At 35.2% G+C, this 14,788-nt stretch overlaps 1 protein-coding gene across 1 annotated transcript in view; it reads left to right on the top strand.

Annotated features, from left to right (window-relative positions):
• Window positions 1-3,635, top strand: part of LOC144956501 (uncharacterized) — a 5,135-nt gene extending 1,500 nt beyond the window's left edge. Inside the window, exons 2-3 of the mRNA XM_078887042.1 lie at window positions 1,059-1,211; window positions 2,675-3,635. Of these exons, the coding sequence (XP_078743168.1) occupies window positions 1,059-1,211; window positions 2,675-3,483 (962 nt within the window). The 3' untranslated portion in view covers window positions 3,484-3,635. The remainder of the gene's footprint in view (window positions 1-1,058; window positions 1,212-2,674) is intronic.
• Window positions 3,636-14,788: the final 11,153 nt, after the last annotated feature.

The raw sequence follows: 14,788 nt of genomic DNA, 5'->3' as shown, positions 1-14,788 counted from the left end.
ACCCTTTCGTGTGAAGTGAGTGCTCTACCAATTGAGCTATCAGGACCCCTTCATAACAAAAAGGCATAACTTATATGTGAATGTACTTGACACCTAGAATAGAATTTTGTTCACAGCATCCTCCGTCCATAATTATCCTTCAGAGCGATATGAAACATGGAGTTGGAGTCTATCCCAGTTTCTTTATTTAGCATTAAAGGGACAATAGTAATTGCTTGCTATCCTTTTGATATGACACTATAGTCTATTGCAAAGTACTATCTGTCAGATCTAACTGGCCCAACAACCCAATCACAGCTGGGTGAACGACGGGGGAGGTTGGGGGGGGGGGGGGGGGAAAAAAAATCTTGACTTCACTCGAGATCAATCCCAGGCCCTTTTGCATACGAAGCAAGTACCCTACCAACCGAGCTACCAGGACTTCCATTCTCTGTCTGTCCAGGATTTAGTACGTAACTGGATCTGGAAGATCTGAAAGGAAACTTCTTTGTGATCAAACTACTGTCTAATCCACAATTAGTATTAAATTTTTACTATTTTACAATTTTGTCTATTTTTAAACGTTCGCTTAGAACATATCTGTTTCAATTTTAGTAGATGATATGAGAAGCTAGATAGGCATCTGGATTGTGTTGTGTTGTATGTGTGTATATGTGTCTGTGCTTGTGTGTTTGAATGAGTATGTTTCAACCAAAGTAATCTGTAATTTAAGCGCTTAGAGTCTGGTGTTTCGGAGTTATAGCGCTATATAAGTTTTCAGCATTATTATTATTATTATTATTATTATTATTATTATTATTATTATTATTATTATTATTATTATTATTATTATTATTATTATTATTATTATTATTATTATTATTATTATTATCAATTTAACAATTTTGAAACTGGGATTTAGGATCAACTCCAGATTCATTGGCCTTATCAACTGAAAGAACTACTTTTTTCAATCATTTAATCTTTCATATTTGTAGTTGTGAGTTATCTCTATCACCCTTCATTTTATTTTCTTTACTATGAAAATTAAAATTATGATCATTTTAATTGTCTTTCAGTTTGGCTTGAGCTCTGTCGGACAATGGCTTGCTTCGCACTTGTCACGTACTTTTCCATTTACTACTTTGTGAAGCAGTGGCCAAACACCGATACTCATACATTGCTGGGGCAGCTCAAAGCAAGATCTCCAATTATTTGCTATTTCTTCATAGGTATGAAATTGTATATATGGGGTGTGAGTGTGTGTGTGTGGGGGGGGGGGGGGGTGTATGTGTGATGTTCAATATCAATTTATCATTATATCTCACAAATAGGGGATCTCCATTGCTCACTGCAACACTTCTTTCACTATATCTGTTCAGACTGCAGGTGAGATTTTTTTTTTCTGACTCCTTCCCCATATTCACCCAGCAGTGATTTGGTGCTACAGGTCAGCTGGATATGTTCTGGTAGTTTCAAAAGATAATAGAATAAAATATTGACTGATGTGACATTTTATGATAGCATATCTTGATACTTTATGATGTAAAGGGACAGAGAAAAGCTCAAAGACAAGCCTTGTATAAGATACCAGTCATATTAATATTAGGGCGGAAAATATAGGAGAAGTTTTTGAAGACAACTATTGGTAATCGAATAAGTAAGACATTACGATCTTTACTGTGCATAGCAATTATTTCATGATTTTGAAAGGTCTGTATTCGACAGAGAGATAATAATTTGCAAATATAGCTCTGCCGCAGAGGAATGAAATGGAAAAAAATAATGGTGGATTCCTTGTTTTTGAGAGCGATTCAACCAACGTGTTCTCAGTTGGCAAGTTGTTAGCAAAAACGAAAAGGAAGCTGTAATTATGACTTCTTGAGACATGCTAGAGATACAATTTTAAGGGCCAGTACATCAAGATGTAAGCTACACGGGTTGGTAAATTTCCTGATCGTGTTTGCCTGATGCTCATTTTTTGGTGTTGGCAGTCTGCGTAGGTAAATGCCAACTTTGTTTTCATGTTAAACTGAGACAAAAAAAACTGACTCTCAGATCACAAAGTGACCTTCATACACATTTTCCAGTCATACATGGATGTCCATGAATTCAGGTTTGACTCCAGGACTGATAATGAATAGGTCACATATTGAATAATAAGGTGGCATAACTATTTTAGTAGCAAGTAGTATAGGCAGATCCTTAAGATTACGGGATGTAAAGGAGCGAGGATGGATGATCTTTATTGACGACCAGCATAAATTCAGAGTAGAAAAAAATAAGATGTCATCACTCTCATACCAGAAAATCAAATACACAGGGTATTATCCAGTCCTACGGAAGAGTCGTGTTACACTTCCAATGAGATTGGAACCGGTTTTTTTTTTACGTCTCACTTTTGTTCCCTCTATTAATGACCATTAAATAAGACAGAAGCAGGGATGAACTTTGGCTGAAGGTGCCATTTGTCTTTGAAGGACAAATTATTTTTTTAAAAAAACAATTAAAGAAGTTATCCAGAAAAAAAATACCATAGTAATGTTTTGGATAATTTATAATTGACATAAAATCACTAATTGATAAAAGTAATATGGAAATTTAGCTGCAACAGAACCCATTTATATTCTTAAATATTCGCCAATTATCAAGAAAAATCAAGTAATTTTTTTAATGATTTATTATTCATCTACAGGAAGCTTGTTGTTGTCAGCAGCCATTTTGTACACCATAAATTTCGAAGACTACTACTCTGAGGAAGAGGACCTGGAAAATGTGCAAGGTCAATTTGGTTTGTATATCGCATTCATTGGTGGAGGAATTTCGGTATTAAACTCTTGCTTTCTGTCCTCTAAAATAGACACAGGCTTCAAAGCCTATGTCAAGTCAAAGTTTACATGTCTCCAATCCAACAACAACAACACTCGTGCAAATAGGGAGACACAAGAGGGTGTTGAGGTCAGATCAAGATTTGCTGTATTCATAGCAGCAGTTAAAAGATGTGGAAAATCTTTTAAGCGAAATAAGAATGGGGAAAACTCAACTCCGCAAACAACTCAAGTAAATGGAGGGCCGCGAATTCGGTCCAATTTGCCAAATGTGCAAGCTGGTGGAAACCAAGGACAAACTGTTGTGACTGTCATTTCTCATCCAGATCAAAATCAGAACCAAGAGAATTCCCAACCAGGTGTGTTTGTCATTGGCCATGAGGCTGGATTCCTGTCACCGTCCCCTTCAAGATCGGCTTCAGTGGCTTCTGTAAGCCATCTTGCTGTGGACGTTCACCCATTGCCAGGAGATGGAGAGTTGCCTCCTCCGTACTCTGCAATCGAATCACCACAACAGTTGAATGTTTCACAAGGACAGAATGCCACTGTGAATGGGGAACAGGCTCAAATGTCTTCAAATTCAAGGGGAGTTTTAACTTTTGTGCACCATGAAGACAGATCCGACGCTGCCCCACCGTCCTATGATGAAGTTATGCGCAGTATTTCTAACAGCTAATACAGTTTGTTAACTTCGATCACCACTGATAAGCCAAAAATCTATCTTTTATTTCTAATAGTGATCAGTACAAATTACTTAAGTAAATGAATATGGATTGAACTGACTTTTAAAAAATTATTGAAGATGTTATGTGTGATCTTCAATTGCTACTTTAGGGCAATTCTTTTCTTTCAGTGAACATTGCTCGTTATCAAAAGGATTATGGACCAAACTGTGCCCCTCTGTCAGTATTGGATACATTTTCCTTTATCTCAAACTGCTATAATTCGAGGCTAATTTTTAAAAATTTGGACATCGACAATTAGTTATAAACTTTTCTTTGAATATCATTCGATGTGATTTGCACAACGTGTACAATATGCAGGCCTGACATCCGAACCCACTTATGGGCCTAGTTTAACATTGTTGTAATGGGCAATATGTTGCGTTTTTTTTTAGATTTCAATTACAACAATAAGCCCATAGGGAATTGGGTTATCAGATCTGCAAACAAGTGCACATCGGATTTGTACAATTGACCTTTAATATAGACGATGTGCTTCCTCATCAAATGATGAGATTAAGCCTTATATATCCAACTGCTGAATCGGAGTGTTTCTTTTATTTTTATTTTAAAAGCCACTGATCTGACCCATCCATTCCATGATTTTACTATGCATGTTATTATCGTACTTAATAGTGATATTGATGCCACTGAAGATGCACTACAGAGTTTCTCTTTGTTTGGAAAGTTGATTGCTGGGTGTTGTTCTTTTCATATATTTATTTATTTATTTATTTATTATCAATATTATTATTATTATTATTATTATTATTATTATTATTATTATATATTATTATTATTATTATTATTATTATTATTATTATTATTATATTATTATATATTTGTTATATTATTTATTATTATTATTATTTATTATTATTATATTATATATTATTATTATTATTATTATTATTTATTACCATAATTTTGTTTTGTTTTTTGGTTGGGGGGGGGGGGAGTTTTGCAATTAAAAAGAAAAACAAATTGCAGCAGTATTACTCATTCCAAATCGGATTATATAAAGAAGAAGAAGAAGAAGAAGAAGAAGAAGAAGAAGAAGAAGAAGAAGAAGAAGAAGAAGAAGAAGAAGGAGGAGGAGGAGGAGGAGGAGCAGGGGAACAAGAAGGAGGAGGAAGAGGAAGACGATCTACTTCAGTGGGTAAACCTGATATGAATGGCAAATTCTATTGATAGAGATTTTTCCAGTTATGCAACCTCACAAATAGACTGATATTCCAATGAACAACTTTCATGAATTTACTCATTGATATTTCGTGATGACTTTGATGTTGCATAAGTCCAAATTCATTGCATAAAGAAATTATCATTATTCTTCTCAATCCAATTGTTATTTTTCTTTCAGTTAGAACAAATCCAGACAATATGTCACTTGTTCTTAATTCAAAATTTACCGATGATTGATGTGAAGATTTATAGGGAATGAGATTAGCGGAAGAGTAGCGTCCCTTGATTGGACGTCACCCATAGACTATGGGTGATGTCCAATCAAGGGAGGCTACTCTTCCGCTAATCTCATTCCCTATACAGTACTCGCTAGATTCTAGCATGCTCTTGGGAGAAGCCAAATAGTGCCGAAATTCTATGTACTAGGAAGTTAAAACATTCGGTCACCCAATCCAGCATGTCATATTAATTACAGAGTTTGCTGGAATTTGGCATGCTAGAATGTAGCAAGTACTCGCAATCATTGCTTTTTCTTCTGTTTATTTTAAGTTGTACTATTTTCAAATTCATTTACGTATGAACACATTCAATGGGTTCAATGTATGAATAGAAAAACTTAGACAGAAGCAGGTGTGTCATTGATAATAATAAAAAATAAAAAAATAAAATTCCCTTTATTCATCCCCAAGGGGAAATTTGTCTTTAGGGTCTATTCCAAGGGAAGACTGGAATAACCCAGGCGTCAGCCACAGTGCAGCACCGCAAAATGAGCTAGGGCTAGGTGACTTGCTCAAGGCCACACAATGCAGCGGCTGGTGATCGAACTCGTTACCTTATGGCTACGAAGCAAAGACCGTACCGCTGAGCCACGCTGCCCCTATAACGCGAATAAACTTCACAAAAAGTTTGATCTGATTGATCGGTTTAAAAAAAATTTACTGAGATAAAAAGATGGTTTGATAAAAGTTGTGTTTGAGTCAATATGTAGCTATTTGCAGGTCTGGTAATCCGAACTGTTATGGGCCCAACAAGCCCCTTATTGCATCCAGTTACGAGACCTGCAAATATGTGCGCATCGGTTTGAGTTAATTATGAATTGACTGAATCAGTGGAAATGGTGTGAGATGTGTAAATATTTAACATAGAAAATGTCACGATTTATGCAATATGCTAATTTATACATATTTTCTTTTGTAAGGTAATTACTATTTACAGTAGACTAAATAAAACATCCCATAGTAGTTGTCGACCTAGAGACTATTCCTACTTATGATTTCTGAAAAGATTTCCTTTCAAAACAGACATAAAAAACACAGCATCTATACACACATCATCATTTTTTGTGTGTCCCCTTTTTTATGATAATAATTAAAAGTAGTTCTATACTTAAATTGAATACATACTTGTTTTGTTAATTCATTTTTCTTTTTCGCCCCTTGTTTACATTTTAGCAATATTATTTTTTGCTCATGTTTCAATTGCCAGCTCCCTTGTTTTATTCTTTTATTGTTGATGAGTAATTTGTTTACTCTTTTTGAGTGTGTTCCACAAGATGATGGTTGCTTTGCTTGTCACCTATTTATTCTATAAGATATGGAGGATGGGAGAGAGAGAGAGAGAGAGAGAATAGAGGGAGACATAGAGAGAGAATAGAGAAAGAGAGAGAGAGAGAGAGAGAGAGAGAGAGAGAGAGAGAGAGAGAGAGAGAGAGAAGTGTGTGTGTGTGGGGGGGGGGGGGGAGGTTGGAGGGGTGCCACGATGTATGTGAAACTTTACATTCACATATATTATTATGTAACCGTTTATTGACCTCTCACCTGTATGATTGTTGTTTTTTTAGACAATATTTACATATATGCATGTATGCATGTAATAATATGTATTTGTATGTAATTAGACCTGTATAAAGCTGAGCTGTAGTATAATGTATTATCTCATAGTAAAAATAGATACCAATAGTAGTAGCCGTCATTGTTTGAGATTTAATTTTATTTTAAGAATTAGTATTATATTTTAAAACAAAGAAATAATAAAGTTTGAATAAAAGAATAATGGAACAGAAATACACACATCATTAAGACAAATAGCTAAATTCAAAACATATACCTATAAAAGAAATAATTTACGGAATGTTTCATTGTATAAAAGTTGGAATAAATAGGTACTGTACTAATCATAAATTTCCTTTAAGGTGAGAAAATGATTTTTATTACTATTATTGTTGTTTTTTATCATTATTATTATTTTTTTAAATCATTATCATCATCATCTTCATATATTTATATATAATTATTTTTTTAAATTTAATAGTTATGATGGGTTGTAAAATTGCATTCAAAGTTGCACATGTTTCCAGATTTGTTGTAATTTTTGTAATACCGCGATGATATTTTGATATTATTTACTTTATGATTCCTTAATACTTTTTATTCAATCTTTCAACTCCGTGCAATCCATGAAGACTTACTGAAAAAATCAGTTTTATTTATAAATGTTGAAAAAGGAGGTAAAATCTTGAAAGAATGTGATTTTCATGAGGATGTTTCAATGTAATTGATTTGAAATAATTTTAACTACCGTATATATTTAATTTATGGAGTTTAATTTACTGCTTTTCAATTTAACTTCGCTAAAAAAAAAAAAAAATTAAGACAAAGCAGGTAGTTTCCAGCAGAACATGTTTTTTGTTGTGTATGTGTTAAAAAAAATAATTTGTTTTAGCATGCACATATTGACTTTAACGGTGCAAGAGTCATGTGTGGTAAAATTAGTTTGTTTTTTAAAATATATATTAAAGCCCAACCCCTCTCTTATCTTTGCCATCAACAGAGACAAACCACAATTCCGCTTTTTGACAAGAATAGTCATCTAATCAAAAAACATGACAATTGTTATTGAAGAAACCCCACTGAGTTTTCTCTAAATTACGTTTTTCCCACTTACACGGTTGAAGTCTTACGCCATCAATACATATTTTTGATTTTACTGGATATATGTGAGACTGGCTGGGAAGCTTCGATTTGAGATATGAACCAAAATAGAAGATAAGTGTTTCCCATAGCAACAAATTTTATTCAGAAAAAAATTCATACTTGGGTTCTAATAGACATAGAAAGAAAATTAAAGTGGTAAATGATCAGAAAGATGTGGTCTACACCACTGCATACATAACTCAATTTATGAAATTTGCTCATCTTTCCGGGTTTTCTCAGCCAGCCACACCTAGCCTAAATTTAATTTAAGCTGTTTATTTTTTATACGGTTGCATATTATATTTTCTATTTTTTTTTTCTATAGCTTCCAGGATTTTTGATATTGTTTTCTTAAAGATTCCCATGCCTTAAATTTAAATATAAATACAACTGTTGATTTATCCTGGATTTTATTGTACTTAATTATTGATTTCATTTTGTACATATGTTAAACAAAATCAGATAAATAATTCCCAAGGAAAAAAACGTCAATTACTCAGACGTTTTTATTTATTTATTTTTTTGTTAATCTTTTTGGTTTGTTTTAATTTTGACATGTCATATTATAAACTTTGATAACAAGTTTTGTTTTTTGTTTGAAACAAAAACAATATTATTAAACAAAGGAAATATAATTTCACAAATCAACGAAATTAGTGATAGTAGAAAATGTGCTGCGCAAAATAAGCGAGATATATTGATCTCTAAAATTACATTATTAAAAAAACAAAACAATTGTAAATGTAGGAATACATAGAATCTTATGTTAAAAAGAATAGGTTTGATGTTAATATATGAAAATTTGACATTGGTTGCATGCTGCTCAACATAAAACAAAAAAATAGCCTTTATATCAAAATTGCCTTGTTAAGCCCTCATGTGAAGTGACCAAGTCCATGTTGCATTGTGAGATGCCCTGGTAGATGGAGAACTTGACTCATGTGCAGAGGAGTGGGTTGCAATCTTTGATTGGGTCAAGGTCTTTCTTTTGACCCTCAATCTACCCTTTTTGATTAGGTTGTTGGGTTAGAATATGATTAGGTTTTTGGGCCAGAACAATGCGATAGTGATAGATTAGAAAGCTTTCCAAAAAGCAGCAATTAAGTTCTGTCCAGGACAAAACCAAGTAACCCCATTCTAAGACAAAGACAGAAAGCATGTTGGAAAACAGATATAAGGAGATAGAAGACACAGTATGTACCTCCCTGCCCGCTATGGGAGGTCAGGATCCCCACCCAAGCTGGGAGGGAAACAGTCAAATGCATAGTTATTGTTTTGGGAGATGATATTTTTTTCCTTGTAAATCGTCTCTCTGTTATGTATTATTATATTTGTTATTTTTAGTGTATAATGTAAGCATTTGAGTGTATTCCTCTCTGTTGGATTTTGTGCTTGTGTCCGGATGAGACTTATAGGTGATCTCAAACTAAGTACATTGGTGATATGCTCTTGGAATCTACATCTGATCCCTATTTGTTCCAAATTCCCCTTTGTCTTGCTTTTTCTTGGGTGCTTTAATTGTAATTATAGAACTTTTTACTATCCCATTTTCTTCCTTTTTACTGGCGCTAATATAACCTAAACGTGTCGCAAGCGCCGTAAAACCCTTAAAAAATTTTTTTAAAGTTCTGTCCATTCCATACCATACCATACTACAGAAAGTGATAAACTCTTGACTTTTCCACGTTATCAGAGGTCTCGATATTTCATTTGCTTCACTACAAAGGGATCGGGATTGATCTTGAAACAAGGTTATTTTTTTTTTACCTCCCACTAGATTGGGTAGCTGGGTCTGTTAGATCTGATGGAAAGTACCAATACAATAGCCTCATCTTATGACTATCTTACCAGGTTAATGGACGAAACATCCAGAATGTCGTCAGGCTTGATTTGTATAAAGTTCTTTTTCTCTGCCCATAAAATATTAAAATTGATATAACCAGATCATCAAACTCAAACGTTTGATTACATCCTCCTTTAGGGAAACAGATGAAATACATTTTTGATATGTTCTGATATATATTCATAACTTTGTTGCCAATATGACTTGCTGTGATATATTATGATTTGTGTACCTTTTAAATTCATTATTGTTCTACTTCCCCCTCCAGTTTGTCTCCCTTCATCTCTTATTTTCTGGGTGGGGTTCCTGACCTCCCATAGCGGGCAGGGAGGTACATACTGTGTCTTCTATCGCCTTATATCTGTTTTCCAACATGCTTTCTATCTTTGTCTTGGAATGAAATTACTTGGGGTTTTTTCCTGGCCCTAGTCGGAGTCCTGGCTGGGAGGGAAACAGTCAAATGCATAGTTATTGTTTATGGAGATGATATTTTTTTCCTTGTAAATCATCTCTCTGTTATGTATTATTATATGTGTTATTTTAAATGTATAATGTAAGTTTTTGAGTGTGTTCCTCTTTGTTGGATTTTGTGCTTGTGTCTGGATAAGACTTATAGGTGATCTCAAACTAAGTACATTGGTGGTATGCTCTTGGAATTTACATCTGACCCCTATTTGTTCCCAGTTCCCCTTTGTCTTACTTTCTCTTGAGTGCTTTAATTGTAATTCTAGAACTTTTTACTATCCCATTTTCTTCCTTTTTACTGGCGCTGATATGACATTAATGTGTTGCAAGCGCCGTAAAATCCTTAAAAAAACAAAAACAAAAACAAAAAAAAATCTCTTATTTTTGTGAGTATCACATTATGTCTTCTTCCTTTCCTTTTTTGTCTTCCGGATCTTTGACATCATCCCAATCCCTACAAGTACTTGGTCACGTGCTGTGTCTTCTATGCCCCTGTATCTGTGTTCCGAGTTTGCTTCCGGTCTTTGTCTTGGAATGGGATTAGGTACTTGGTTTTAGCCTGCACCAGGCCGAGTCCTTGGTTGGGAGGGAAACAGTCAAATGTATAATCGTAGTTTTGGGAGATGATATATTATTCCATGTAACACCATCTTTCATTTATTGCTGCATTTACTGTTACATTTTTTTTTTAAATCTATGATTTGTAGCCATTTGAGTGTATTCCTGTTAGTGTGATCCTGTGCTTATGTCTGGATGAGACTTTTAGGTGATCTCAATAATGTGCTCTTGGAATTTTCACCTGTTTCATATTTGAACTATTTCCTCTTTGTCTTACGTTTTCTTGGGTGCCTTTAATTGTTATTCTACAAATTTTGGACTATCCCATTTTATTAAAATGGCGCTGATATGACCAAAATGTGTCGCAAGCACCGTAAAACACTTTTTAAAATACAAACAAAACCAATCCCATTTCTCTTCCTGCTTTCTAGTTTGTTTTTTTTTTCTTCCTTTCTTATCCTTCAGTTTATTAAAAATTTCTGTAGTTTCAAAACACAAAAACAAAACAAAACTATCAAAACAATTAAACTCTGTAGTTTACACCAAATGCATTTTCTATCTCCCCAAACCTCCATTTGAATTTGTAAAAAGACCGTCTATCGCGGTATTACAAAAGTTTTGTTGATTACTATTAAAATTTGAATACTTCTGATGCTGTTGTCTTTTAATTTATGAAACAACCTCTTTGATGTTATCTCAACAACTTCCCCATCCCCCTTCTTACATATAGTAACCGAAGACACCAAATTTGAAAGGACAAAAAAAAAACTCCTGAGAAGACTGTCTTCCTCCACCTAATTTACTGCTTTCTATTACTGTCACTACTTCATAATAATATGAAAAAAACATAGCTGCCAACTTTTCAAAATGCAAAAACCTATTATTATACGCGGTGTGGCGCGGACGCACAATTCATGTCTTAAATGACATATTTATTAAAGTACTAAAGTACTAGAATGGTCAGAACTGTAATACTAAGAGAAGCCAGTAACTAGGCGAAATAAATTTAACAAATGTGACAAAACCAAAATTGGGACATGGAATGTCAGGACCTGTGCCCAAAAAGGAAAACTAAACAACATTCTAAAAGAAATGAAACGGCTCAAAATAAATATTCTTGGCCTGGCAGAGATGAGATGGAAAGAGCAGGGAACCCTGTCAAAACAAGAAAACAACACGACATATAAGATCATATGGAGTGGTGGAACCTCTTTCCAAAAAGGAGAAGGGATGATCTTAGACCAACAATCAACCAAATTTTACAAAGGGCACGTAGCAATCTCAGAGTTTTGCTGGTTAAGCTTAGAGGACCTGTAGTTTATGCACCAACAGAAGAGGCGACAGATGCAGATATGACAGAGTTTTACCATTCACTAGACAAAGCAAAACGAATGTGTAAATCACAAGAAGTCCTTATGGTAATGGGGGACCTAAATGCTAAGATTGGCAGAGGCAGAGATGGTGATATAATCGGACCACATGGACTCGGAGACAGAAATGAACGAGGAAACATCTGGGCAGATTGGTGTAGAACAAGTAAATTAATGATTTCAAACACCTGGTTTCAACAACACCCAAGAAGAACCTGGACATGGCAATCACCAGGGACAGAGCAAGGAACCAGATAGACTTTATAGCAGTATCATCAAGATTCAGAAATGGCATATTAAATTGCAAAACCTACCCAGGCGCCGATGTAGACAGTGACCATGTCCCAGTTGTTTGTACAGTAAGGATAAAGTTTAAAGCTATTCAGAGAACAGCTGGTAGAATAAAGAGGGATTACAGGTTATGCAAAGACAATGGCATACAAACAAAAATGAGAGAAGAATTTGAAAGTGCACTCATGATACAAAGCCAAAGTGAACCTGATAACGAAAAATGTGAAAAACAATTTGATATATTCCAAAAGTGTGTCAAAGCAACTGCAGAAAAGCATTTACCAGTAGCTCAAATAAACAGCAAAAAGGAATGGATAACAAATGAAATTCTAAACCTATTTGAAGAAAGACGAAAATGCAACAGAGGGTCTGCAGAATACCAAACATTGAACAACCACATTAAATCCAAATGCATCGAGGCACACGAGAACTATCTAGACTGGAAATGCTGCGAAATCGAAAGAGAATACAAACCCAACCCCCAACAAGCTCACCAAAGAATAAAAGAACTATCAGGAAAAGGAAAAGCAAAGCAGCAGGAAGTTGTATCCAGAACAAACAAGGGGAACTGCTATTTGAAGAACAACATATAGAAAGCCGATGGGTAGAATACATAGGCGAACTGTACAATGATCCAAATAGAAATGAACCACCTCTGAAATTCAAAGAACCATTAAGCGGACCAAAAATCACCAAAAGTGAAATTGAACATGTCATGGAACGAATGAAGGATGGTAAAGCAACAGGCCCTGATGAATTATCTGTAGAGGTATTAAAAAGCCTAGATCTAGCAATTGATGAACTTCACATATTATTCAACAATATATACAACACTGGGAAAATTCCAGAAGATCTCTGTAACTCTATTTTCATAGCAATACCAAAGAAAGCAGGTGCAGTCAGATGCGAAAATTTTGGAACTATAAGTTTAATAAGCCACATCAACAAAATACTGTTGCGTATAATTATCAACAGGCTAAGGAATAAGATTAACCCCGAAATCGCAGAACAATATGGATTCCAACCTGACAGAGGGACAAGGAACGCAATATACCTCCTCCGTGTTTTAAGTGAAAGAGCTATACAGGTTCAGACCCCACTATACCTCTGTTTTGTCGACTACAAAAAAGCTTTTGATAGAGTACGCCACGAAGAAATACTAAAACAACTGCACTCCATTGGCGCTGATGAGAAAGACCTAGGACTCATGCAAACATTATACTACACCCAGCAGGCATCTATCAAAATCGGAAACTACAGGAAATTCCATTCCTATTAAGAAAGGAGTCCGTCAAGGGTGTGTTGCCTCACCAGATCTGTTTAATCTATACCAAGAAACAATCATGAGGGGCATAACTAATATGGAGGGAATAAAAGTAGGAGGTCACAACATAAATAATATAAGATACGCAGACGAGACGGTACTCGTTGCAACATCAGAAATCCAACTTCAAAAGATTGTTGACAAAATGGTAGTAGATAGTGAAGCCAAGGGAATGGAAGTGAAGATCACCAAAACGGAATGCATGGTAATACAGAAAAACCCCGAAAACAACAACACCTGCAATATAATGATTCACGGCGAGCAACTTAGCAACGTAGAAAGTTTTAAATACCTGGGTGCAATAGTGACAACAGATGGAAGATGTAACCGAGACATACGAGCAAGAATAACTCAAGCCAAACAGGCCTTTATGGACCTCGGAAACATTTTGAAAAACAAACAGATGTCGTTCGGGATTAGATTCCGAGTCTTGAAGTGCTACGTGTGGCCAATCTTGTTATACGGATGCGAAAGCTGGACTACAAATGCAGAAACACAAAAGAACATTGAAGCTTTTGAAATGTGGTGTTTGAGAAGGATGCAGAGAATATCGTATACTGCACACAAAACGAACGAAGAAGTGCTAAAACAAACATACCAACAAAGGAAACTAATGCCCTTAATAGCGGATCGACAACTATCCTTTTTCGGCACATAGTAAGGAAAGATAAGAATGAATACCTGGCAAGTTGTGGAAAAATACCTGGTAAACGCAGCCGGGGGAGACAAAGAAAAACACTCATAGACCAACTGAAGGGCTTCACCAACCTAACAATCCAAGGGCTGTTTGAAAAAGCAAGAGACAGGGAGGAATGGAGAGAGATAATTCATGCAGTATCCGAAGCCTGGACCAGGCATGGAACCTAGAAGAAGAAGGGTAGGCATAAGTGATGGGGAGGTGGTGACAGAAGCAGATTACTGAGGCTTGGGCTTAACAGCCTCCTTTGTGGCTGTCCCAGATCAGATTTTCTTCTTTTTTTTTTCTGGACTTTTTCTTTTTCTGGATTTTATCGTACTGGTTGGCAGCTATGAAAAAGTATGAAACTGCCAGACAAACCAAGAAAAATTACAATGAAAAAAAACTCACCTAAAAAGATCAGCCATCCCCTAATGGGGGATATATCCACATCCACAGTGATAGTCTTGAGTAGTTAGCTTAAATAATCCATATAGACCATAAACAAATGAATATCACAGGAGGGATTTAGGCTCCAGGTCATTTCAACTTACATCAATCTGCCTCCCTCATGG

The sequence above is a fragment of the Berghia stephanieae genome, chromosome 11, assembly GCF_034508935.2.
Source record: "Berghia stephanieae isolate SIO BIC M18660-M18661 chromosome 11, UCSD_Bste_1.3, whole genome shotgun sequence".
In the NCBI taxonomy this organism is placed as follows: domain Eukaryota; kingdom Metazoa; phylum Mollusca; class Gastropoda; order Nudibranchia; family Aeolidiidae; genus Berghia; species Berghia stephanieae.
This window is presented reverse-complemented; position numbering and strand designations above follow the sequence as displayed.